Consider the following 23,198-nt stretch of genomic DNA (forward strand, 5'->3'; position numbering starts at 1 on the left):
CCAAACTTGCTGTGATTCAATGGAATTCAGGCATTTTCATGCTGAACATCTGTGACTTGGGGAGGATCCATGTGTTTTCTCAATGAATATGAATGAAACTGGCAAGGTCCTCAGTGTTTCCTTCTTGCTTCTATGCTTGTAATTATCATAGTATATAAATATACAGAGACTTTCTCAGAATGTGTCTAAGAAGGTTTTACAAAAGCTATCTTTTGCTCAGCCCTATCTCTCTTGCAAGGGAGGCAAGTCAGAGACAGTGGATAACATCTTGTGTCTCCCCTTCCATGCATGCAGACACACACATGCGCTAAGACTTCCTGCCTTACTTCAGAACCCAGATCTCCTGCTTACTTGGATACGTGGAATTGTTGGGTCCCAGCAGTGTCGGAAAAAACACTTCTCCCCTGTGTGGATACATCAAGGGCTGTTACAGTGGCTTTGTCCCCTCCTCGGGAAACCAGTGCTCTGGCAGTGGGACTTGGGTAGATCTTCCATGACTTGAAAAACGGCAAACAGCAAACCAGCTGCCCTCCCTAGTGCCCCTTTGTAAGAGAGGAGCAAGCTACAGCAACTTCTCCTGCTACATTATTGTCTTTGCCCTGATTTTCCTTGTCTGTCCTAGGATGAATTTACTTTTTTTTCTATGACCAACTGTCAGACTTTTGCCATAAAGGTGAAATTAAGTTTGGCAAAGGACCAGTGGGAACAGCAAGAGACTGGTAAATGCTGAAGTATTTTACTAAGCTTTCATGGAAAGATGGATGGTTGGTACTTAGCGTTTATATGATGCTGTATATTCTCACTGTCACTGGAGAAACAATAATTCATCCTCAGACCATTCCCAATTAGATATGAGAGTCAGGAACAGTGAAAAGGGAAAGAAATTCTGGTCTCCCTGAAGCTGATGAAGTTTCTACTTAAAGCTTATTTATAGTAAATGCTTCCCTGCCATGCCAAGCACCATTTACTGACCTAATGCTAGGATAGCAAGCAAGCCTTTACATGGAAAGCGAGGACAACGTTATTAAGGTGAGAAAATTCCTTGCTCAATTGGGCATCCCCGTTAATCCTCGCACATTTCTGTCCCATTTAAAGTCCCTACCTTCATGCGGCATGTCACCTGCGCTGGCCACCGCTTTCCCACCCTCAGCAGCTGATTCCCCGAGGAATCAGTATCGGCGAAGCCTCCTCCGAGTCTTCCAAACGCTGCTCGACACGTGCACGCGGGGGTCGCCAGCCCCGGGCGCGGGGAAGGGGCGGGACGGGCGATGTCCCGGCAGCGCAGCGGGGGCGGCGGGGCGGGGGCTGCGCCGGGCGGTAGCGGTGGGAGCCGCCCTCCCCGCCTCCTCGCACAGGCTTGTCCTTCCCGGCACCAGCGGCGGCCTGTAGGATTTCCTCGCGCGGCAGCGGGGCGAAGCCACCTGCCCTGCTGAGGGGAGCGGCGCGGCGCGGGCTGCCCGCGATGCCGGCTTAGCTACGAGGCATGGCGCGGCGGCAGCGGGGCGGCAGGTGCCGGGGCGGCGGTCCCCCGACGGGGCGGGCGCTGGCGCTGCTGGTACCTCTGTGGCTGTGCGCGGCGTGCGGCGGTACGGCGCCGGTGTACAACCTCAGCCTGACAGTGGACGAGGGGCTGCCGGCCGAGACGCTGGTGGGGGACATTCGCGCGGGGCTGCCGCCAGGCGCGGGACCGCCGGGCGGGTTCTTGCTCTCGGAGGGGAGCGGCGAGTCGGCGGTACTAGCGGACTTCCACGTCCAGCCGGAGACGGGAGTTATCCGCACTGCTCGGCGGCTGGACCGGGAGCGGCGGGCGCGTTATAGCTTCGCGGCGGCTACGCTGCGCGGCGAGGTGGTGCAGGTGGAGATTGCGGTCACTGACGTGAACGACCACCCGCCGCGCTTCCCGCGGGACTACCTGCAGCTCAACATTTCAGAGCTCAGCCCGCCCGGCACCGCCTTCCGCCTCCCGGCAGCCCGCGACCCCGACGCCGGCCGCTTCGGTACTCAGGGCTATGCCCTGCTGGAGGAGGGCAGCGCGGCGGGGGAGCCGCCGCTCTTCCAGCTGCGCTACGGGCGGCCGGAGCCGCTGGAGCTGGTGCTGCTGCAGCGGCTGGACCGGGAGCGGGCGGACGCGCACCGGTTGGTAGTGGAGGCGTGGGATGGAGGCAGCCCGCGGCGCCGCGGCCGCCTGCGGGTGTCCGTGCGGGTGCTGGACGAGAACGACAACGCGCCCGCTTTCAGCCGCAGCGAGTACTGGGCGCGGCTGCGGGAGGACGCGCCGCCGGGCACCTCGGTCTGCCGCCTGAGGGCCACGGACCCCGACCTGGGCCCCAACGGCGAGGTGCGCTACTCCATCAACCGCCGGCAGAGCGACCCCGACGGCTACTTCGCGGTGGAGGAGCGCAGCGGCGTGCTGCGCCTCCGCCGCCCGCTGGACCGCGAGGCGCGGGCCCTGCACCGCCTGGTCCTGGAGGCACGGGACGGCGGCGCCCAGCCCGAGGTCTCCAGCGCGCTCGTCTCCGTGTCCGTGTTGGACGTGAACGACAACCGCCCTGCCATCCGCCTGCTCTACCTCACCGAGAGCGGCGGCCCGTGGGTCTCCGAGGGGGCGCGCCCCGGCGACTATGTGGCCCGCGTCTCCGTCTCGGACGCGGACGAGGAGGGCGCGGAAGAGGGCGGCGGCGGCGGCATCGCGCTGGCCCTGCTGGGCGGCGACGGCGCCTTCGCGCTGCGGCCGTCGGGCGTCGGCATCTTCTTCCTCTGCGTTGCGGGGCCGCTGGACCGCGAGACCCGCGACCTGTACGAGCTTCGACTGGTGGCCACGGACGGCGGCGCCCCGCCGCTCTCGGCCGAGGAGCCGCTGCTGCTGCGCGTCGCCGACCTCAACGACGAGGCGCCCGCCTTCCCGCAGCCCCACTACCGAGCCGCCGTCTCCGAAGCCGCCTCCCCCGGCACCGCCGTGCTGCGCCTCAGCGCCTCTGACGCGGACGAGCCGGGCTCGCCCAACGCGGAGGTGCGGTACGCGTTGGAGGGGGACCCGGCCGCGTTGGCCCTGCTGCGCATCGACGCGCGGAGCGGCGCCGTCAGCACGCGCGCCCGCCTGGACCGGGAGCGGCAGGCGGCGCTGGAGGTGCGCGTGGTGGCGCGGGACGGCGGGCATCCGCAGCGCGCCGCCGCCTGCCGCCTCAGCGTCCGGGTCGAGGACGCCAACGACAACGAGCCGCGCTTCGAGCGCCAGGTCTACCGCGGGAGGCTGCCCGAACACGCCGCGCCCGGCCGCTGCCTCCTCCAGGTGAGCTCCTCCCCGGGCCCGGCGGGGTGGCACGGAGCCTTCGTGTGGTGCGGGGTGGCGACCTCGGCGCCCCGCGCGGCTGGTGAGCGCAGTCGGTGCGCAGTCGCTGCCGTAACCTCCGGGAGTGCCACTAAACCCTCGTTCCGTGTCCCGGAGAACTTGTTGAGCGGGCAGTGGGCACAGAAGCTAGGCCTTCAGAGGGACTCAAGCGTTTGCTCTCAAAGAGTGTTAAATTCCTGTGCTCCTCAGGGTTTGAGGACCTGAGGTAGTCCTCGGAGCAAAACCAGTAAGACCCATCTCTGAGGGTCAGTGTGATCCACACGGGAACAGAGAGGAGGCCAGGCAAGTTAACACAGACAGACCTGGATGGGCTTTTTTGGTTGGTTGGTTGGGATTTCTTTTTCCTAAATTTTAAGTGCTTCTGGGACTTGCAGTATTTCAAGAGCTTTCTGCTAATCGTAGAATCATAGAACAGTTAGAGTTGGGAGGGATCTTAAAATTCACCTGGTTCCAACCGCCCTACCATGGTCAAGGACACCTTCCGGTCGACCAGGTTGCTCAAAGCCCAGTCCAGCCTGGCCTTGAACACTTGCAGGGGTGGGGCATCCACAATTTCTCTGGGCAACCTGTGCCAGTGCCTCACCACCCACACAGTGAAGAACTTCTTATTGATAATCAATTCACTCCACCTTCACAGCAATTGATTAATAGAAAAGCTTCCTACTTGTACGTTAAAAAAAAACAACAACAAAAAACCTTTATTCTTTGCAGGTGCAGTTGAATAGAGGCTTTGCAGAGCTAGGAGTTGCCAGATAGCCCTGTTGCTTTTACCTTGTGAGGGCATTTTGGAACTTATACCTGTAAACTGAGCAAAGTCTTTTCCACTCGTAGCAAATTCTCAGCAGTTGATCCTAGGAGGAGGTACCAGTGTTTCAGAGTTCGTGCAGAAATGTACACAGATCTGGGGGAAAAGCATGTTTAACGAGACCTCGGGAGAGCTGCACTGTGTTTTCTCAGTGCTTTTGAAGAAAACTCATTCTCTCTTTAGCTCTGGGTGGCCAGCTTCATTTGTTTTAGATAAGGGTGGTGTGGGTGTAAACATGCGCTCAGGCGTGAATGTCCGTGGTGCTGAAATGCAGCAGGATGGAAGCTATGGGGGTGCATTGCCACAGCCTGATGCATGGCTGGGGTTGGTGAATAGTGATTTCTTTTGATTTAATCAGATGGAAGCATCCTGAAGGATTCCTAGAGCATTTTAAAGAAAATAAACGGTGATTGTGGCTTTACTTTTTCTTGTAGGTTTTGGTACATTAATAATGCAGATTGTCTATCAGGTTAAAGGTGTCATAAACTATGGATATCATCCGTTATGTACTGGATTTTGAAAGTGTCACTGTGCTGCTGTAATCCTGTTTAGAGAGTAGAAAGAAATAGTTAGGTCCTGGTGGCTGAATGAATTAAGGCCAAAGGTGAACAAAATGAGACACTGGAGACGTGCGTAGACAAAGAGTGAATGAGCACCCCATGGACTGACAGGGAAGGAAACTGGTGTTTTTACTTGCAGGTTAATCCTGGATCATCAGAGTAATATCCAGGTTTTATACTGCATGATATAGTAGGGTTAAGTTTTAAACAAACCCACCTTTTTAGATTTAAATGTATAATAGGATCATATGCCAGGTTGGAAGGGACCTTGAGCGTCATCTAGTCCAACCTTTCTAGGCAAAGCACGACCTAAACTAGATATCCCAGCATGCTGTCCTGCTGAATTTAAAAGTGTCCAGTGTTGGGGAATACGCCTGGATAATCTCCACTTCCCTGGAGAGATTATTCCAATGGTTGATTGCTCTCACTGTAAGCAAGAAAAGCTATCATGAAGCAGGTTGTCTTCATTTATTTATCATTCTATATATTCATTTAGCTTCAGGAGCTGCAGCTAATGATAAGAATGAAGAGAATAAGTTTTGGTCCTGCCAAGTCATACTCAGAGTCTGTGGTATGAGTCCTGTCTCTAACTGGGCTCTTGAACTTAAAAGCTAGCATGGAGAGGAGGTAATCACAGACTGTGTTAATGTTGCTCCTAGAGAACTGGAAATAATCCAAGACACCAAAGGAGGCTATTCATGTCTCTTAGCTTCCTCTGCTCCACAACCTGGAGGGTGTTGGAAGAGGTCTGAGGTTGTTATCACATATTTGTGAGAAACATTTCTGTTCTGTTCAGTGCTTTGGTTGCAATCATAGTAGCTGGATGTCTTCTAAAGCTTCCAGTCTTTCCCCTCCGTAAGCAGAGGGACTCTTGCACTAGTGCATTGCTGGGCTCTTGCTCATGAATAACCTTTGCTTGGGGACCAGCTAGTGACAAACCAATGCTTCATAGGTGGTGTGTCCAGAGCTTTCTGTACTAGTGCTTTTGCTGTAGCTTTGCCCAGCCACAGTTTATTCACTCATGTTCTTGACTGCATATTTATAATAGATTTCTTTCCTTCTGGGAAATCTTTTACTCCTGCTGTGATTATTATTTAGTTTACCTCCCCATCCCCCCCCCAGTATAGTCCATAATGTGGACTAGATCTGTGAAGTGGATTAGCTTGCATTTGTCTGTCTTTTACCAGTTTCTCCTAATCTGTAGGAATTCACCTTTGAGAAACATTAGCTGTGCACTTAGGAGATATAGTTTTCAGCACTTCTGGAAATACTACTTCATTCCAGGCATATACGTGTGTTTTTCTGTGTTGACAAAAGCTCTTCTTTCCAGTGCAGATTGACCAGTAAGTGAGAATATGCATCCTGAGAAATAGGTGTAATTTGTTTGGATCAGCTAATACAAGGAAGACATGTGGCAATATAATAATTGCATTAGTGGGGAAAATAATGCAGGTGGAGATCAGAAATCTGAGCAGAAAAATGGGAGAAAGTCTAAATGAAGAAAAGGGAAAATCAATGGGAAAGTAATGAGTTATCGAATATTAGAAACTGGAGCACAGGTGTGAAACACATAAGCAGATTTTTGAAGACACGGACAGCATTTTTCATGTTTTTGTCCATTTTTGGATGCTAAACTTGTGGTTTATTACTGGTCGTTACAGACACACCTTTGTTAAAATTTAGGCTTTACTGCTGGGAGGATTAAAAAGCAGCAAATGAGAAAAAGATACAGGCACAGGGAGGAAAAGATGAACACAGTTGGAAAGAAATTGTAGACCAAGGCAATTTGCAGTAACTAAAGTGGAAGCAGCAGAAGCACTCTGTGTGATGTGATGTTAGCAGATGTTTTATTAACTCTTTGATTTTTGCAGGTACATCAACATCCTGTTTCTTCATGTAAGAGATACTGTATGTTGGTTTTGAGTGGTCATTGGCCTTACGGATGAATTAGTTATTCAATTGTTATAATGAACTTTCATCATAATATGTATCTGTTTCCTGAAGATCTTCAGCATGACCTAGAAAGGCAATAAGCTAGAGGAATGTGTGAGAGCACCTTGGGCTTTCTCCTGTTTTTCTCACTACACCTTTCACCCCATTCTCAAGGACAAACATGATTACAAATGCCTGTGGACTGTTGATCAATGTTATGTCCTATTTCTGCACTCCTTGCTGTCAGCTTGGGAAATCCAGCTGCATTTAGCATCTGATGATGTATACCTCTGTGATGATTGCACCTCTATGACCCAAGAGTGAGGAGTGTGACAGTGTCTCTTTTCTGAGCCATTCCCTTAATCGTATGAGTAAATTAAGGAATAAAGCTTTTCTGTAGACCTGCCTTGATAACATACGTTGAATTCAATAGATTGATTACAAATTTTATTTTCAAGCTTTTTTGGTGATAGCAGTGCTGCTTAATACTCACTGTATAATATGTCTCCAAATTATAGTATTGAGTAGCCAGGTTTGTCAGGATTTTCGGTATTCTACCTAAAGCGGCAATATATTGTATTTCTATCCTCCTCCCTCCCCCCACCTCCCCATTGCAGCAGGCTAAAACTTGCCATAAAGAGAAATAATTCAGCACATAGGTTGGCACCAGTTTTCCTTGTGTGGCAGCTTTCACCCTGATGGGGTGAAACCCCATTCTATTTTGTATCCTCCAGGGATTCCTGAATGAAAGAGTTTTTCTCCCTTACTGGGCTGTGCAGAGTTCATAGTTAGAGATTTGGTGACTGAGGCAGCTCTCAGGTGAACTCAGATTTTAAACTTAATGAAAGTGCCTATTTTGTGTTATACAGTATAGTACTCCTATATCTGTCTGGGGCTTGTAGGTTAAACTTACTTCCACTGCTGGGGTATGCTGCTGTAGCGTGTAAGGTATTCTGTGGTATAAATGTCATTCACTTTATCCTCTGCATGGGTTCTTACGAAAACTATAACAACTTATGTACCTGTAACTGCAACTTGGAAGAGAACTTTAATCCTCATGAATTAGTAACAGTCATGTCTGTAGTTTTTTACTAAATTTATTTTATGGTTTATTAGAAAATACATGTTTATTTGCTTTAGAGTCATCTCTGACAGAGCAGAGGAAGTGGAAAAGCATATGTTCTCTCTCAAATGATAAAGACCCATATGAATTTCACTGTTAGGATAACTTGCACTTTTCAGGTCTGTTAAGGAGGCTGTTTTAACTCACTGGTTAGAGCTCCTCAGTTCCTTTTATTTTAAAATAACAGACTTTCTGATGCTAAGATTGTGGGGCGTTTGAAAATGCAATGCCAGCAAAGAAACATTTTGTTTAAAGCTCTTAAAGCTAACTTAGGTATATCAGAAATCATGGAATAATAGACCTGTGTGGGTTTAGAAGGTAATATTTAAAGGTATAACATATGTAAGAAAAATGCATGGGTTCTGAGGACTTTGTAAGTGCTTAGCATATTTGAGAGAAGTTGTTCATTCTTACATGAAATTCACATTTCCAAGAGGTACTTGCAGCACGAGAGTGTTCTAAATAAGACATTTTAAAATACATATTTTCTGAATTATTCTCTGCCTTCTGCAGCAGTAAAAAGAAAACTAAGAGGATAAAAAGTGATGGAGAATACTGCTGATACTGATGTCCCTACTGTGAGGGATGGAAACTCAGAGACTCATTTGTTATTGAGCTGCTGAGCAGGAAGCAGCATTGGTTGGAGACTGCATTTTCCTTCCTTTTCTCTCACTAAAAGTTGAAGCAATGAGCTAAAAGGATAGTCCTTTCTCTGATGGCTATGGTACTGGATCATTTAGTTCACACTGCAATTTCTGAAATCAGAAATGAAGCCAGCAAACTAGGTTCACGTAAGTTATAGAAAGCTATAAAATCCAACTCATCCTACTTAGAATTAAAACAGGAAGCCAGAAGAGATCAATCCATGCATTCCTCTGTTGTCTTGACATTTCCAGGTCTAATGTTCACTGCATCTGATTTAAAGAAGTCAGCTGCAGAAAAGACACATTTTGTTTGTTGACTTAGAATGCTACCGTGTTTTAAAGCTAATTCAATTGACAACAGGAAGACCAAACACCAGGCTGAACTACAGTTACAGCAAAGAAATTTATCATCTAACCTGTAACTATAATGCAGAGCTATTTATTTGTTCATCCAATTCATGTTATTATTTTACTGAGCCTGAAAGCATTTAACATGTCATCATTTATCTGTTAGGTATATGTATATATTTATAATTTTGTAACAATTATTTCTTTCTAAATTCACAACTAATTTCCCTTTTCACTCCAGAAGCCATTCAGTAGATTCTCAGTAGATTCTAATACCTTTGTGGCTATCAAATTACTTGTTATGGCTGTGCACAACTTTTTGCAATCTGTTAATATGTAGTTTTGGAAGTGTGGATGGTCTGGGCTCAGATATAAATAAATGTCTCTTTGAATGTGTGCAGTAGCTGCTGATTGCATGACAGGAGGAAAATTGAAAAAAAGAATCAGAAAAGGAAATATATTATTTTAATAATTATTTTTTAGTAGCTTTACATGAATGGAATTTCTACATATTCTTTTGCTTAAGAATACTAATTGTGGTGTCCTTCTAGGTTTTTAACAATAGGAAAACCCTTCCGTTTAATAATTGAAATGTTTCTAAGAGTGAGAGTCTGTTCTTTGATGGAATCCTTTCAATACCAGCATCCAACAGTGAATGGATGCTTGCAGATGTAAACACTCTGATCCTGAAAGTGAAAGGATGTGATAAATGGGAGGTGGAAGCCTCTGACATTTGCTGCTTTTAGTTTGTAGTTACTCTTAAACATGGCAAGTGTTAAATTTTCAGTATTCAACACCCGGAAAAAACCCAGATCTCTGGAGGTAAGTAATTCCTCCTCTTCCATGTACTGAATGTACAGTTGTTTGCTAAGTAACCCACCACTTAGAGAACACATGAAACATGGAAACATCAAAAACATTGACATGGAAACATTTGGTTTTTATTTGATGATTAAAAATCATGTGAAAGTTTGAGAACAAAAACATTTTTAAAATTACTGCAGAAAATGACCTTTTTTTCCCCAGTTCTCAGGGAAGTCTTTTAATTGATGTCAGCAAGCTGGGTCTGGGAAGAGGGAAAGTTTGAAGGCTTGTGCGTGACCGAGTCTGAAATTCTGTGTATACTTTGATCTGTAGCCATGATGAGAAAAGAGACATGCATGATAAAGGTATTGTTGTTAGAGAAATCAGATGTATCCCTAGCTTTGGAGTAGTGGAAGAGGAGTAATAATATTAAATAGTCTTAATCATGTGCTTTATATCACGGAGATCTCTGCATTAAAATATAAGCTGGAAGACCAGGGGCAAACAGAGTCCTCGAATACCTTTGGCTGCTAATTTTGTAGAATTTTATGCAGCATAACAAATTCAGTTATGTGTCCAGCAAAAGTTCCTTTATAGAGACTGACCTTCTGGAATAATGATTGTGAACAACCCTTTCAGATGGAAAGCATTCCAATGCAGAAATGCAGGGGTTTTGCTGGTGTTCACCTTTATATAAAAAATGCTGACTTTGGCACTTGTCTTATTAGTAATTTGCTCAAGTGTATTATAAGCTGTAAATGGCTGGGTATAGCCTGTCTGTTCATTTATCAAATATTAATGTCAGTTTATCATATGTATAGATTTTCATAAATTGCTAGATAAGCAGAATACTTAGTCTTTCCTGGAAGGCTTCAAAGCATTGGGAAACAGATGAGTTACGAATCTTTTAACTTCTAGCCTACTGTGCAAACAGATTGACACGCTGCAGAATGAGCCCTTTATTTTACTTTGCTGTTCAATTCATTCTTGAAAACAAGCTTCTAATTGCATGCTGAAAAAACATCAATGATTTACACACTCTTCATTTCTCTTTTAAAATCATGGATTTGATTTAGAACCAAGTCAGGAGCTTTATGGGCTTCAATGTGCATTTAGATAGCTTGGAAAACTTGTGCAGTGCATTAAGGATAGAGTTTGTCTGAGCAATCCTTACTCCACATTCAGTGCAAAACGGTAAGTAATATGAACACTGCTGTAGCAAGCAGTGGGGCTGTCTGTCAAACTGACTATCCAAATCCTGCTGCAGGTGCCAACAGTACGAAGTCACAGATATCAGCTAACAAAACACTTGGGGGAAAATACCACACAACTCACTTGGCACAGCTGTTACATGTAAGAGCCTTTGTACGTATTGTGTCACACCAATATTCCTCCTACTCCCATATCTTTTTTCTCATAGGTGCTAACACTGTATGCAGAAGAGTGTAAGAACAAGGCAAACATGTAAGTCTTTCCCTCATGGATTCTTGGTGTTAAGCTGTTTTCAGCTCAAGGACACCCCAAGCAAGACAGATTCTATGTATTTGCAACCCCAAATGATTTTTTTTTTTTTCAGTGAATACATACCTAGCCCTCAGCTTTTCTCAAATATCATCAGCCACAACATAATGTGGCAAGGGGTGTGCTGATCAGCTACCTGCTCCATGACAAATTGCCCTTTTGCTTTGAACCTGAAGAAAGAAGAGTGATCAGTCCCGACTACTAATAATTTCACACATTTGTTATATCACTTCTCCACCTCATTTCCAGGATTCATTCTTGTTAGCTGAAAAATAAAAAAATAGCATTTGGACAGCAGCAGCTCTTGAATGCCAAATGCTGAAATGTGCCACTGGTGAAAACAGAAAATTAAGCTTTGTTTGCAAAGGTGGTGCAGCAGAAGAAAGTTCACATTTTATAGAATTGATAGAAAACAGTATCCTAGCTCTCAGTCTATGAAGAAAGTTTACCAATCTGTGTAAAAAGGTATTTGTTTTGGGAGAAGTAATAGATTTTTAAGGTACTACTTATAAATCACAGTTCATGCAGTCAGTTTTAAGCTCTTTGAGACTCCTCTCTAAAAAATTGTACAAAATCAGGAGCATTGACACTTAGGTGAAATCATTCCTCTCTGTTGAATGCTGAATTGCAAGGGATTTACGTCATGCCTGGAGACCATGGTCAGCAGTGGTATATTTAACATTGCAACAGAAGTTGTGCAGCTGTTTCTCACCTTTTTGTACTGAACTGCTGTCCTGTATAAATTTGTCTATATAATTTTATATATATATAAAATGTGCAGCAGATTAAACTGTTGTATTCTGTCACATACATGGCCAAATGTAGTAACTGTCAGCATTTACAGTAACTGCTAATGCAGAGAGAAAGTTTGTAAAGACCTGTGTGCTGGCTGGCCATTCTTGGATGCAAACCCTCTGCCTAATCTTCTTGATAATTACTTGGTGTCGTGGTTTAAGCCCAACCTGTCACTCAGAAACCACGCAGCTGTTCGCTCACTCCCCCCACTTCCTCCCCCAGCTCCCAGAGGGATGGGGAGGAGAATGGAAAGAATGTAACTCCCACGGGTTGAGCTAAGAACAGCCCAGTAACTAAGGTATAACACAAACTACTACTGCTACCACCAATAATAATTAATGATGAGGAAAGTAACAAGGGAAGAGAATACAACTGCTCACCACCCACTGGCCGATACCCAGCCTGACCTGAGAAGTGGTCTAGCCCTTCTGGGTAACTGCCCCCAGTTTATATGCTGGGCATGACGTGCTGTGGTATGGAATACCTCTTTGGCTAGTTTGGGTCAGGTGTCCTGTCTCTGCTTCCTCCCAGCTTCCGCTCCTCCCTGGCAGAGCATGAAACTGACGAAGTCCTATGGCCAGTCTAAACATTACTGAGCAATAACTAAAAACATTGGTGTTATCAGCACTGTTCCCACACCGAAAGTCAAAGCCACAGCACTGCCCCAGCTACCAAGAAGGAGGAAAATGCTGCTGCTGAACACAGGACACTTGGTTATGGTTTTCAGGGTAGGTGCAGGAACTATTTTTGAAAGTAGAATGATTAGTGATGAAATTGTGCTGTGGATGAAGTCAGTTCCTATTCCTTACTTAGTCCCATTTAAATGAAGCAGTGTAAAGAAAATTTTAACTAGGCTTTTTTTTTATGTGGGTAAACTTGAGAGTGCAACTCAAAGCCTCACTCATCTGGCAGTGAGAGTTAGCCACACATGGTTTAAGGGACAAAGCTTTTGTTGCAATCTCGTCTTGTGCCTATTTCCTTACTTCCTTCACTTCCCTTGTTATGTTGGTTACTTTAAATGGGTCAAATCTATAGACTTTGAAATAGTGCTTTGTTTGGAAACACTGTTGTACAGAACAGGTTTTTGTTCTGTAACTGAAAGTACAGCATTAGAGAGGCAGCTTTAGGTTCTGTCTCTTCCTCTCCTTTGCAGTGAACGAAAAACAAGCATTACATTTATGCCAGACTTTACTAGCTCGATTTCCTGCTGGATATGACTTAAAATAAAAATCAGGATACTGTCATGCCTATTTACTTGTGCTCACAGGCTGCAGTGCTTTAAGCATTAAACTGTTGCATTACCAGCAATATTTGCTGTAATAAAAGCAAATGTACTAACTTCCAGCCTTGACAGATGTCTCAATCCCCTGCACTGATCTTGTGTAAAGTGTTTATGTCTCCCCTTCCCCCTCCCTGTCCTCAGCTACCTCCCTCATGCAGAGAATTAGGTTGTCATGCTTATGTCTGCTCCACTTCCACTAGCTTGTGCCTACATCTGGTACTGGAAAAGGAGTAACAGGAAGGGTGATTTTTTAACTAATGCCCGACTAAACATATGCGAGACAACTTGTGTATGCCCTGATTTTTTAGCAGCTATAAGCAAACACATATGGTTTAATACAGTCCAAGGAGCTGATGTGTCTTACCAGTCAGAGTAATTGCTGGCAATTGCTGCATTCAGCTTCTGGTACATTACCTTCTATGTGACCTTTTGTTTTCAAACGTGTAAAACCCCAATAAATACAATTTTTTACTACACATTCAGTTTTTTCCTGCTATGTTTTGTAGGTGCTTTGAATTCTGAACTTATGTGCAGGCATACCAGAGTAGTGACTTACAAAGCCTTTTCTCCCAGGTGTCCTTCTGTGGTGTGGCAGCATTGATAATAGACCTGTTGTTTGTATGAAACTGTGTTTTCTGTTAGACTGTTGTCAGTCACAGTTATATTGACATCTTTATCTCTGCTTCCGTACACAAATGGAGTTAGGTATTAAACATTTTCCATAGATGCATAGGCACCTGATTATTTTTACTTAGGGATACATTATTCTTCTTTTGATAGGCTATTGCCTTGGATATTTACCCAGTTTGATTCTGTGAGAAATCCCAACATTTTTAATTAGCTAATTTTATGGATACATTTCAGTTTGGTACTTTTATCAGTATGGTGCTTAAAAAGATTTCTGTAGGAATGATGTTCACTTACGTGGGCATGGACTCAATAAAACGTGTGTTGTGCTGAAAAGATTTTCAGTTGTCTTAAGATGCTTTGGAATGAAGGTGAATAAGCTCTTTGAGGCAAGGATCCCTTTGTTAATGCTGATGCTGTACATTGTATCATAAGTGCATGCTCTATAGATTTTTTTTTTTGCTGTACTATTAGAAAATATTAGAAACATTCTCAAGAATATATCAACACAGAATTTAAACCTAAAAATGTGCAGTGACATTGAGGGGAAGGGGAGCAGTAACCTGAATGTGCCACCTCAGTGCTTGCTCAGTTTTCAGCAGGTTGGTTCCTGTTTCGAGTGTTTTGTGTGTGTACTCTTGCTCATGAAGACATCAACTGGAATTTGATTTTACAGCACATTGAGAAATGAAATCACTGAGAGAACTTCAGATTTCTTGGGGCAGGCTGTGCTCCGTTTGTAGTTACTCTAGTGTGGCTGCGGGGTAGCTTTTTAGCACCTTTAGTAACAAGGGTCAGTTGATGTTTGGAGCCCCATCAGAATCCAGTCTCCAGTGCAGGGTGCAAAATTAGGATGGGGCAAAAGTTGCTTAAATTGAAGATTGGCTTGGAATACAAGATTCAGTAATGCTGGATTTTAAAAGTGACCAAACCTGGTAATTCCTGCCTGCTTTCTGCTTTGTGTAGATCTATAGGAGGGCTATACAACAACATCACACCAGTTGATGGCTGCAGAAGTTGTGAGGCAGTGGGGAACTGGGAAGGTCTTTTCAGAAAAGCTTTTGTTGCACAAGTGTGCAGGGAGCTTAGGAACCCAAGCTGCAATGAAATCAGCCATGACTTGTTCTCTGGGGGGCTTTCACGTTCTCTGGATTTTGAAAATCCCAACTAATTTAATGTGTGTCTGTGGGTTTCTGAGGGGAAGAGAGGTCACGGTGTACATGATGCTGTAGGAGCAAGGGAATGAAATGAAATAAACTCCAATACAAATGTGACCTGCTTTCCCAGAGCACAGAACTTTTTAATGTAACATATTTTAAAACAATATATGCTGCCATCAGTAGTAATACTATAGTCATTATTTCCACCACAAGTTTAATTTGATAACAAAGTCACAACTTAGAAAATTCTTTCTCCTTTAGACTTACATTTGTATACTTTCTAAAGGACCTAAGAGCATTTCATGCTGGTTTTAAAAAGAAAAAAGGAAGGCAAACCTCATATATTTGGCCTCTCTTGTTTGTTTGTTTGCTCTCTTTTGTTACTATAAAGTAAAACTCCGTATTTTGGAATTTGTTTCTTCTTTTCTTTTTTTAGTGTCTTTGAAGTTGATGTCTTTAGCAAGAATTTTGGCAGTGCTGCAGCCTTACAATGATTTTGCTCTGATACAAGGCTGCTTTTGTGTTCCCTTTCCATTGAAAAAGCCCAAAATCTCTTAGGTTTGTAATTCATAGTTCAAGAAGTAAGGTTTGAATTTCATGGAACTAATCAATAATTACTGTCCTCCTTTTTTTTTTGGTTTAATTTTAATCTCCATTTGTGCCTGTAATCTGAGGAGGGGGAAAAGACCTGACAGCAGTCGAAACACACTTTTTGAAAGGCTGACTGCTTTTAATTGTCAGAAATGTTTGTCTGGAGAGAGAACCCAAGCCAATATTTGGGAGATAGACCAGAGCATGTGATATATTTGCAAAATCCTGTGGTCATGGGACACAAGTTTTCCTGCAGTTTCTGAAACTGTTGTTGAAATGCTGTGTTGAAAAAAAGTTTGTTTCCTGGAAGGTTTCTGTTGTCTGCTGTATCTTACGGGAGGCAACTTAAAGCATGCTTTTTGAGACTTCAATTTTTTGCTATGGTATTATTCTTACTAATTGCTCATAACAGAAGCCATGTTTTAGGCCTGTGAGCATGCACTAAACTGTGGTTGTTCTTCCTAGAAAGCGTGGATGAAAGTTAGAAACATTGCTGGGCATTACCAGGTACAAATCTCAATAACGCCATCCCCAAGGGCTCCCAGTGACTGCACCTCCCCTCACAAACACCACATCTCCAGGAAGCAGAGCAGAACTGCTGCACCTTCTAAAACACATGGGCAGGCAGGCGGGCGTTACCATCAAGTTTCTGGCTCTAGCTAGACCACTGGTCCTCTCTACTCCATCATTTGTGCTCAGTATTTTCCAAATGGGAACTGAGAAGTTGTTTGCACAGGAATATTAATATTTAGCTAGTAATATCTCACCTAAATCAGTTTGCACTTGTCTTTGTTTTAGGCTGGATCACTTTGACTCATAGTCATCCATGTATTTTTTATTTTTTTAATCCTCTTCAGTTTCCAAGGAATACATTCCCAGATTACAGAAAAAATACTACTTTGTTTGTATGTAATTTCATATTTTGTCATTCTACATTTATTACTTCAGTCTTCTAGCTTTTCTGTATAAAGATCCTCTTGATCTGCTACATCGACAGTGCTTTCTAGTTTCAAGAACTGGTGAATGTTGAAGGGCTTATGCTATTTTTTTTTCTGGTTAATGAATAGAATTAACAAGCTGGTTATCAATACAACCAAACTATTTGTTACTTCCCTAGGCATGTTTTAATTTCTTCTTTACCTAGTTTCTTACCATATGATCTTTTGACTAAGAGATGCATTGTCTACTAAATAAAATGTAAAGAACTGTGATTTCCATTGGTCGCTTTACTAAATCCAGATTGACTGACTTGTGCATCTAGAAATATCCATTATTGGAAGGATACTGAGGTACTTTGCAAAATGTTTTATTTTATCTTCTTTTCTGTCTTCTCTTTATTTTGTATCTGTTTCAGTCAGGCTGCTAGGATTGTAGTGTTCACATTCAGTTGTTCTCCTTTTCTAAATGTAGTCCCTTCATTTTATATTTTCAAGACAGATGGTTTTGTTAAGGTCTAGAGTGGTTGTGGCTGCAAACTTGCAGTTTTGTTTGTCAGTTCTTTAATAGTTCTAGGTTTGTTCCTCCCACTTTGAATGCTGTTTGAGTTTTAACTATAAGGTGCATAACTTCCATTCCTGTACTGTTTAGTTATGATGGCAACTATCATTGCTGATGGAAGAAGTGAGGAAGGTACCCCAATTTTAACAGTGCGCTACCTTCTCAGCACGCTGATTTCTGCTTATATTCTTCTGTTCATAAACACCTATATATCTTTATCATGATTGACTAAAGTCCCAGACTTCTTTCATTTCCAACCCCCTTTTTTCATGTACAGTCTTTGTTAATGGTTCATTTTTAACAGTATGTATTTATCACTTTAAAATACTGAGATGCAGACTGTTGTTTATTCTTTTTTTTTTTTATTATTATTATTCCTTGTTATGTATTCCTATTTGTCATTTAATTTAAGTTATAATTATATGGTCTGAACTATTCGTCTCAAATGGCTTTGTTACTTTCATTGATTGGTGAGTCTCTGAGAAGTTAAAGCCCCACATAAATAAATGATTCCAGGTGATATTCCTTCTCCAAGAACATTATAATTATCTCTGTCTATCTTAAAGTGTGACCCTGGTGCCAGGGAGGCCTATAGCAGGTACTTGGCTTTATTCCATGTGATTCTTGGAAAAAAAAAATTTCCACTGAACAATGTAGCCTCTGAGCACTTAACAGCACTTAACGGCTGTTAAAATTTGATCTTCTTGCTCTTGAGGACCAACCATCTCTGTTTCTCTTGGCTTACAGGCTTGCATGAGAATTCATTCTGTGTTTTTGGTTTTTTTGTGGAGTTTTTTTCATAACATGCAGGTTAACTGGGGTTGCAAATAGAGTTCCTCCTCTGATAGGACATTTTGCTGGCTGATATGTTAGGGATTTATTTTGTTAGGCCATTCATTCTTTAGCCCCCTGGAATCTGAACCTCTGTGGGGTCTCTAAGTACCTTCTGGAGATACCATAAATCTTCCAAGTGATTGTTGGGATTCAGCCCAGCTCCTCTTGGCTTCTGCACCTTCCAGCTCTTCATAACAAAGCTTTTCTCACATTTTGTTCTCAGCGAATCTTACATGTCTCCATCTAAGTAAGAGCCCATCTTCTTTCTTCTCTCAGAAAATTAATGAGATTGTCTCCTGTGAAGGCCCTTCTTTCAAGTCTTTTTGAGCTCATGTTTTATCCACTTTCAGTGAATTTTTCTTGCTTAGATGTCCTCTGCTCTCTACACTTTCTCCTTGTGGATAAGCAGGAGAAAACTCATTCCTGGCTTTAATCAGCCTCACCCAATGAAGCCATAGTTATTCTTAACGGCCAGCTATTCTGTCTGGTTGGAGTGGTGTGGCTGGAAATGGTGTGTGTGAGGGTTACTCATTGAATAAACAATATTTATAAAACAATTTCCAAATGTCAGACAACGCTCATGGGTAATTTACAGTAAAGATTCCTGGATATTCTCACTGTGCAGTACCAAAACTGCTCTTCTGTGGAATTGTTAATGAAGCCTTCAGAGAGCTTCAAGAGGCATACAGTTGTTTGTTGTATTCCTCATCCTATTTTTAAAAATTTTTTAGAAAATTCAGGACTTCTGAATATTTAGAATATCTGTAATCCCTTTTAGAGGTAACAATTATTGAATTAAATAAAATGCATCCCTAAAAAGCAAGAAATAAAAACTGTGATTGGGGAAAATAATCATCGTCGTTCTATTCCTCTTGTGTCTGTGAAGTTCCTAAGTATGAGTATGAGATCTTTGGTGGCCGTAACTCAGCCTACTTTCATTGATAACTTTGCTGTTGCATATACCAAATGGGAGGAAAGAAGAATACCCAAGTCATTAAAGTATTGATGAATGATAGAAACAGTTGTAAAGTATAAGAGGGAGGCAGACTAATAGAGACAGAGATGAGACTGGAATACTAAGCTGTCATCAGCCAGGGAAAAAAAAAAAGGTATTTTGTCTTTATCATGACTTGGTATTCAGAAGAGAAAGATGACAAGAGCCAAAGGGAATGTGCTGAATTGTCTCTGAAAAGAGTCCTGCAGAGTCTTTAGGTTTGTGTGGGTAGTGTTGCAAATGTGTTGTGATTACTGTGCTTAGAATACTTGAAAGCAAAAAAGAAAGCATTTTAGTGTGGGGATGAATGCTGTTGTGCAAGTTTCACATGGTTCATGATAGGATTGAAGTAGAGCTCTAGAAACTGCCAGAAATTCACTTAAGCTTTCAGAGCAAAACAATGTGTCAGTTTTCCTTTTGTATGTAATAGAACACGGTCAAAGTTGTGTTACAAATAGAACAGTTGTGTTACAAAGTTAAGGATTTGTGCAAATAGTTTTGTAATGAGGTGAAGCTGCATATGTTTAGCGTTAAATATGCTGGTCTCCATACCGATCTACAGGAATAGCCTCCTAGCTGTGAGACAGGGACTGAGCATTGGTTGCAGCATCATCTTTTGGAGAGAGTCACAGTTACAGGCACTTTGTGTGCTCAGTATTTTCTGGTCGTTTAAAACACAATAATATAAGAGCGTAGGTATATGAGACTTCTGTTTGATACAAATTTCCATTGTGGAATTAACTATCATCTAAAAAACAAATTCTTCAGGGAGAAGGAGAATTTAGGGAAGAGATTTCCTCTAAGGTAGTACATATTTTTTGTCGCAAATCATAGAAGGGGATGTGCTGATAAAGTGATAGGCAGGCTGGCCTATTTTTGTTTCTTGCTGTAAAAAGGCCTATTTCCAGAGGTAGATGTTAAGCTGATAGCCCCATTCAATACCATATACATCTAGAACAATTTCTTCTGTTTAAATATCTCTGTGCTTTTTACCAAGTATACAGTAATTTGTCCATTCAAGACTCTTGTCATATCCTTTTGAAAAAATAAAAATAAAGTGGTAGTGTTACTTCTTTAAAAGATAATGAAAATGGGGTTCAGTCAGGTAGAGAAGCATAAGTTGAGCTCTAGTCATTTGGATACTCTTGTTTAAAAAGTAACTTCAAGAATACTTTTGCATGTAACTCCTCTACAATTATTCAGCTTTCTGGAATAGTGCATGTCCTCCTCATATGTATAGTTGTTGTAGACCTTCTTACAAACTGTAATGTACTACACAGATTTAGATACTAGGAACATGATGTGTATTTGTGACAATTCCAGGAGGATTTTATGTCTTCAGCGAGTTAGTAGGCTGTAAGGATATTAATCTCTTCTAGCTACAGCATTGATAACATGGATAATCTCTATGTGATAGATTATTCAAAGACTTCAAATACAAACATTAATTTGGTAGAGCCATCATTAATTTGTTTTTTAGTCTATGTGTTTTGGGATTATTTATCAATTTTCAGTAACTCTAGCACCATCAGTCAGAATGGTGAATTTTTTGGATCATCAATATGGTTTTGACGTTTCAACTAGCAGCACAGAATAAGTAGTAGCAAGATTAAGCTGTTATTGATATCTTCTCTGGGTCACATCCCCAGAGGTTTGGCTTCTGATAGCTCTTTTATCACACTTGTTCTGATTCAGTGCTTTAGATCTTATCATGCCTTGTCTGAGCTGAAAAATGAATACAGGCTTTCAATCAGAATGAATCTGAAATTCATTTTATTGCCTTTTCCTATTTCAAATTAAATATGAAATTAACAAGGTGTTGCAGGCAGAATGAAGCATTGACATTCTTTGGCAATAAAGCAGATTTTTTTGATTCTTCAAGGTAAGCAAAGAAATTAACAAAGTAAATGTTCTCTCATTTTCGTCTCAGTTGTAAACTCACTCAATACAGGGCCTGAGGCAGAAATCAAGCTCCCCTTTCCCATTTTCTGGAAGGAGGTGTGTGATATCTATAAGTGAAGGCTTTTCCTGATTATTGAAAATAGTCACAATTCAGACTGTATTTTCCACAATAACAGATGTAGATGTATGTTTGGAAAACATTTCTAGTCTTGAAGGTGCTCTTAATCACTGTGATATTATTCTGGTGAGATGCTATAGCATACCAGGATGTTTCCCAGGGAACTGATGATAAGAAAACCAGAACATGGAATTCATCTTGCAGAAATGAGACATAAGAAAGGAAAGAGAAAGAAAAGTCCTGGAAACTATGGCAAGGTTCTCTTTCAGGAAGGAGAGGTTGCCATGAATTTTCAGTTTTCTTTGTTTTCACTCCCACTCTGGCATTGCTGTTGGTTTATTTTCCCCAGAGGTCTCTTTGATACTGAAAGCCTGACTTAATTATCTGGAATTAATGAGTTAAATAGAAAGCAGAGGAGATGGGAATGACCTCCAGTGAAGTTGTAGAAATGGCATAAAAGTGAGTCTTCAGGAATGCTTCTGCAGCAGTACTTGCTGGGAATGGTAATGAGTTACTTTGGAGCTTAATTGCTTTGTACAGGTGTTAATAAAGGGGAAAGCCTCAGCTGCATTCACTGTAGTGTGATCTAGTGTAACACTTTCTGCAGTTAATACAATTCCTCAGGAGAGATTATTAATGCATTCATTCCCATTCTGTAGAAATTTCACCTGTTCAGCATTTAATATGCTCCTTGCCTTTGGCAGCCCTTTACTGGAGTGTCACTGACCCTTGTGTAATATGTTAGTCTTTCTTTGGTTAGTATATGTTGTGAGCAGGAAAAATGGATTACTGGAAGCTTAAACCTGTGTATTACAATTAAAACCTCAATAAGTTTAGATAGTGTCCTGAATGTCTGTTGATCACATTTTGTTTCATTAGTTGCATGTAGGAAAAAGCTCCAGTAACTTAAGGTACTTGTAATTCTCACAGACTAAGACTTTGATAAGGATTGTATTTTAGTGAACTCTGCTTAACTAGAGTTCATGTTGCTGTTCCCTGTGATTAGAAATGGATGGGTTTAATAAGTTACTAGTAGATGTCTTTTTGGTCATTTTTGTCTTTATTTAGCTGTTTTGATAGTGTCTGAAAGGTATTTTTAAGATACTGAGATGTGGTGAGTGCATACCCAATTTAAAATCCCCAGGTTAGGCTATTGAGACCACTAGGACAATGAATTATAGTTGGCATGCTACCACATAGAAGTGGTCAAGTATTCTGCTGTTCACAAGCTTTATTATTTGATTTGAAAGTCTTCTTTAACTATAAATATCAGGTTGTGGGAGCCTGCACAGCAAAAAGTTAGGATTTTTTACATCTTAGTAAAGGTACTACCTAGAAATCTTCTGGTAGTCCAGCAGATAATTAAAACAGATCTTTTGGTGAATTTTAGACATTGATATTTTCAGTAAAAATTGTGCAAAAAGATACCCTTTTTTTTTTCTCTCTGGCCCTGATTTTGTAATAAAGGGAATTAAAAATAATATTATTTTTATTAAAATAAATAAAATTTTTATTAAAATAAAAAATAATAAACATTTTTATTAAAATAAAAAATATTAAAAATAATAATTAGTTACCTTTCCCACTCCTACCTATGCTAGGGTCCAGCTCTGACCCATATCTAGATTCATGCAAAGCTTTGGGCCTCTAAACCCAGCGATATACAACGTGGAGTGTATCCGGGTTACCAAGGCTTTTCTGCAATTGTGCCTTCAGATAAAGTAGTGTTTCTGAGCAGTGAGCGGGATAATTGATAGTGCTTAAGTTAGAGTGGGAGGGAGGGTTCTTTGCTCCCAGTCCTCTGTACAAACTACAAAACCTAATCTTGTTTCTTGTGTATTTTTAGTTACATTGGGTTTCTTTTTAATTGATCATGTGAAACTTTTGCATTATAATTATAGTATTCATCAGCTCAATAGAATTATCTTAGAATTTTTCATAGCATGAGCCAGGGTGGTGACTTGTTTTGTCTGCTGCTCAGAAACTTGCTTATATGAAAAATGTGCTTTTAATAATACAGATGGCAGTAGATTATTGAAGAAGCTTTTATGTTTGTCAGCAACATTTGCATTTTCATGCTTTAACAGTCAGGAGCATTTAGTAACATCAATGTGACAAATGCAGAACATTGAGTCCTGTCATGTATTTTTGGTGTGTGGCAGAGTTCCTCTTTTTCTAATTAAGTCAATTAAGTCAACCATGCAACCAAAGACCTTTTTTCTTTTTTCCTTTGTCTCTTTCTGCACTGTGGTTGGTAAGTCCCAGTCTTACCCAAGATAGTGGTCAGTCTGTTTCATTCCTGCAGAGACCGC

The 23,198-nt window shown here is 42.1% G+C and overlaps 1 protein-coding gene across 3 annotated transcripts in view; it reads left to right on the forward strand.

Annotated features, from left to right (window-relative positions):
- The first annotated feature begins 1,037 nt into the window (after nt 1-1,037).
- Nucleotides 1,038-23,198, forward strand: part of DCHS2 (dachsous cadherin-related 2) — a 112,371-nt gene continuing 90,210 nt past the window's right edge. For 2 of the 3 annotated variants that reach the window (XM_061476177.1, XM_061476184.1), the window contains exon 1: nt 1,038-3,289. In XM_061476177.1, coding sequence (XP_061332161.1) covers nt 1,484-3,289 — 1,806 coding nt within the window. In that variant the 5' untranslated portion in view covers nt 1,038-1,483. The remainder of the gene's footprint in view (nt 3,290-23,198) is intronic. The other variant, XM_061476170.1, reaches the window with a different exon arrangement.

The sequence above is a fragment of the Pezoporus flaviventris genome, unplaced genomic scaffold, assembly GCF_033815535.1.
Source record: "Pezoporus flaviventris isolate CSIRO_AGI_PZ_B2104156 unplaced genomic scaffold, CSIRO_AGI_Pfla_v1 ptg000002l, whole genome shotgun sequence".
Taxonomy (NCBI): Eukaryota; Metazoa; Chordata; class Aves; order Psittaciformes; family Psittacidae; genus Pezoporus; species Pezoporus flaviventris.